This window comes from Danio aesculapii, chromosome 13 (assembly GCF_903798145.1).
Source record: "Danio aesculapii chromosome 13, fDanAes4.1, whole genome shotgun sequence".
Lineage (NCBI taxonomy): Eukaryota > Metazoa > Chordata > Actinopteri > Cypriniformes > Danionidae > Danio > Danio aesculapii.
Genome location: NC_079447.1, coordinates 50794022 through 50794973, shown reverse-complemented (window position 1 = coordinate 50794973; position 952 = coordinate 50794022). Strand labels below are relative to the sequence as shown.

The 952-nt window shown below is 33.1% G+C and overlaps 1 protein-coding gene across 1 annotated transcript in view; it reads left to right on the top strand.

The window, feature by feature from the left end:
- wu:fj16a03 (uncharacterized protein LOC335475 homolog) overlaps positions 1 to 490 on the top strand; it is a 5551-nt gene extending 5061 nt beyond the window's left edge. The window contains exon 3 of the mRNA XM_056471010.1: positions 303 to 490. Within this exon, the coding sequence (XP_056326985.1) occupies positions 303 to 388 (86 nt within the window). The 3' untranslated portion in view covers positions 389 to 490. The remainder of the gene's footprint in view (positions 1 to 302) is intronic.
- The last annotated feature ends 462 nt before the right edge of the window (positions 491 to 952 follow it).

Genomic DNA, 952 nt, shown 5'->3' with positions numbered 1-952 from the left:
TAATAGTGTGCTATAATGTGTTTTTTGTTAGTATGGTATTGTATCAGCTACAATGCAAACACGTGATATTAAAATCTAACCTAATTGTGCTGAACAATGCATTTCATTTCAAAATTTGAACAGCTGAAAGGGTGAGTGAGTGATTAAACATAAATAAATATGATTTTGTGTGTGTATGTGGACATTTAGCTAATCACAGTTGCCCTCACTGCAACCTGGAAAAACTGGAAGATAATATGTCAACAGGAAATATGGGGAGGTTTGAAATGTTCCAGATGATTAACTACATATCTGTCCTACAGCGACCGGAGAGAAAGGCTGTGTGAGTGAGCAGTTCTGCGAGAGGAAAGGCTGGAAATGCTGCCATGGAAACCTGTGCAACGCCTGATCCTCAACGCAGCTTCATCTACACCCCAGTCATTTGTTTTCATTTTATAATCTGACAGCAATGCAGCAACATGACACAAAATAAAGGTTTCTATACTGATGATCAGTGTGTCAGTCTGTGTAATTTAATGCAGGGACAGAAAGTGTGTATGTGCACATGCTTGCTTAATACAATGTGAGAAAATGATAGTAGTCATTCTTACAGTAAGCAGGGGCAGATTCAAGGCTTTGGGGGCCAAACAGTCCTAATCTGCCCTATTTCGCCGTCTCTTTCTCAGAACAATCACACCCTCTTTTCTACATTTTTTTTTTTCAACACAATGCAATATCTACATTTTTGATGATTGGTTTTCTTGTGAAACTAAAATGAACACACAACAGTATAAAAGATTTTTTTTTAACTACATAAAAAACTTTTAATAAAAACTAAATAAAACTGTTTACAAAAAAGTACCATAAAGTGTGAATTAACTATTACTCATCATTAAATATATATATATATATATATATATATATATATATATATATATATATATATGTATGTGTATATATATATATATATATA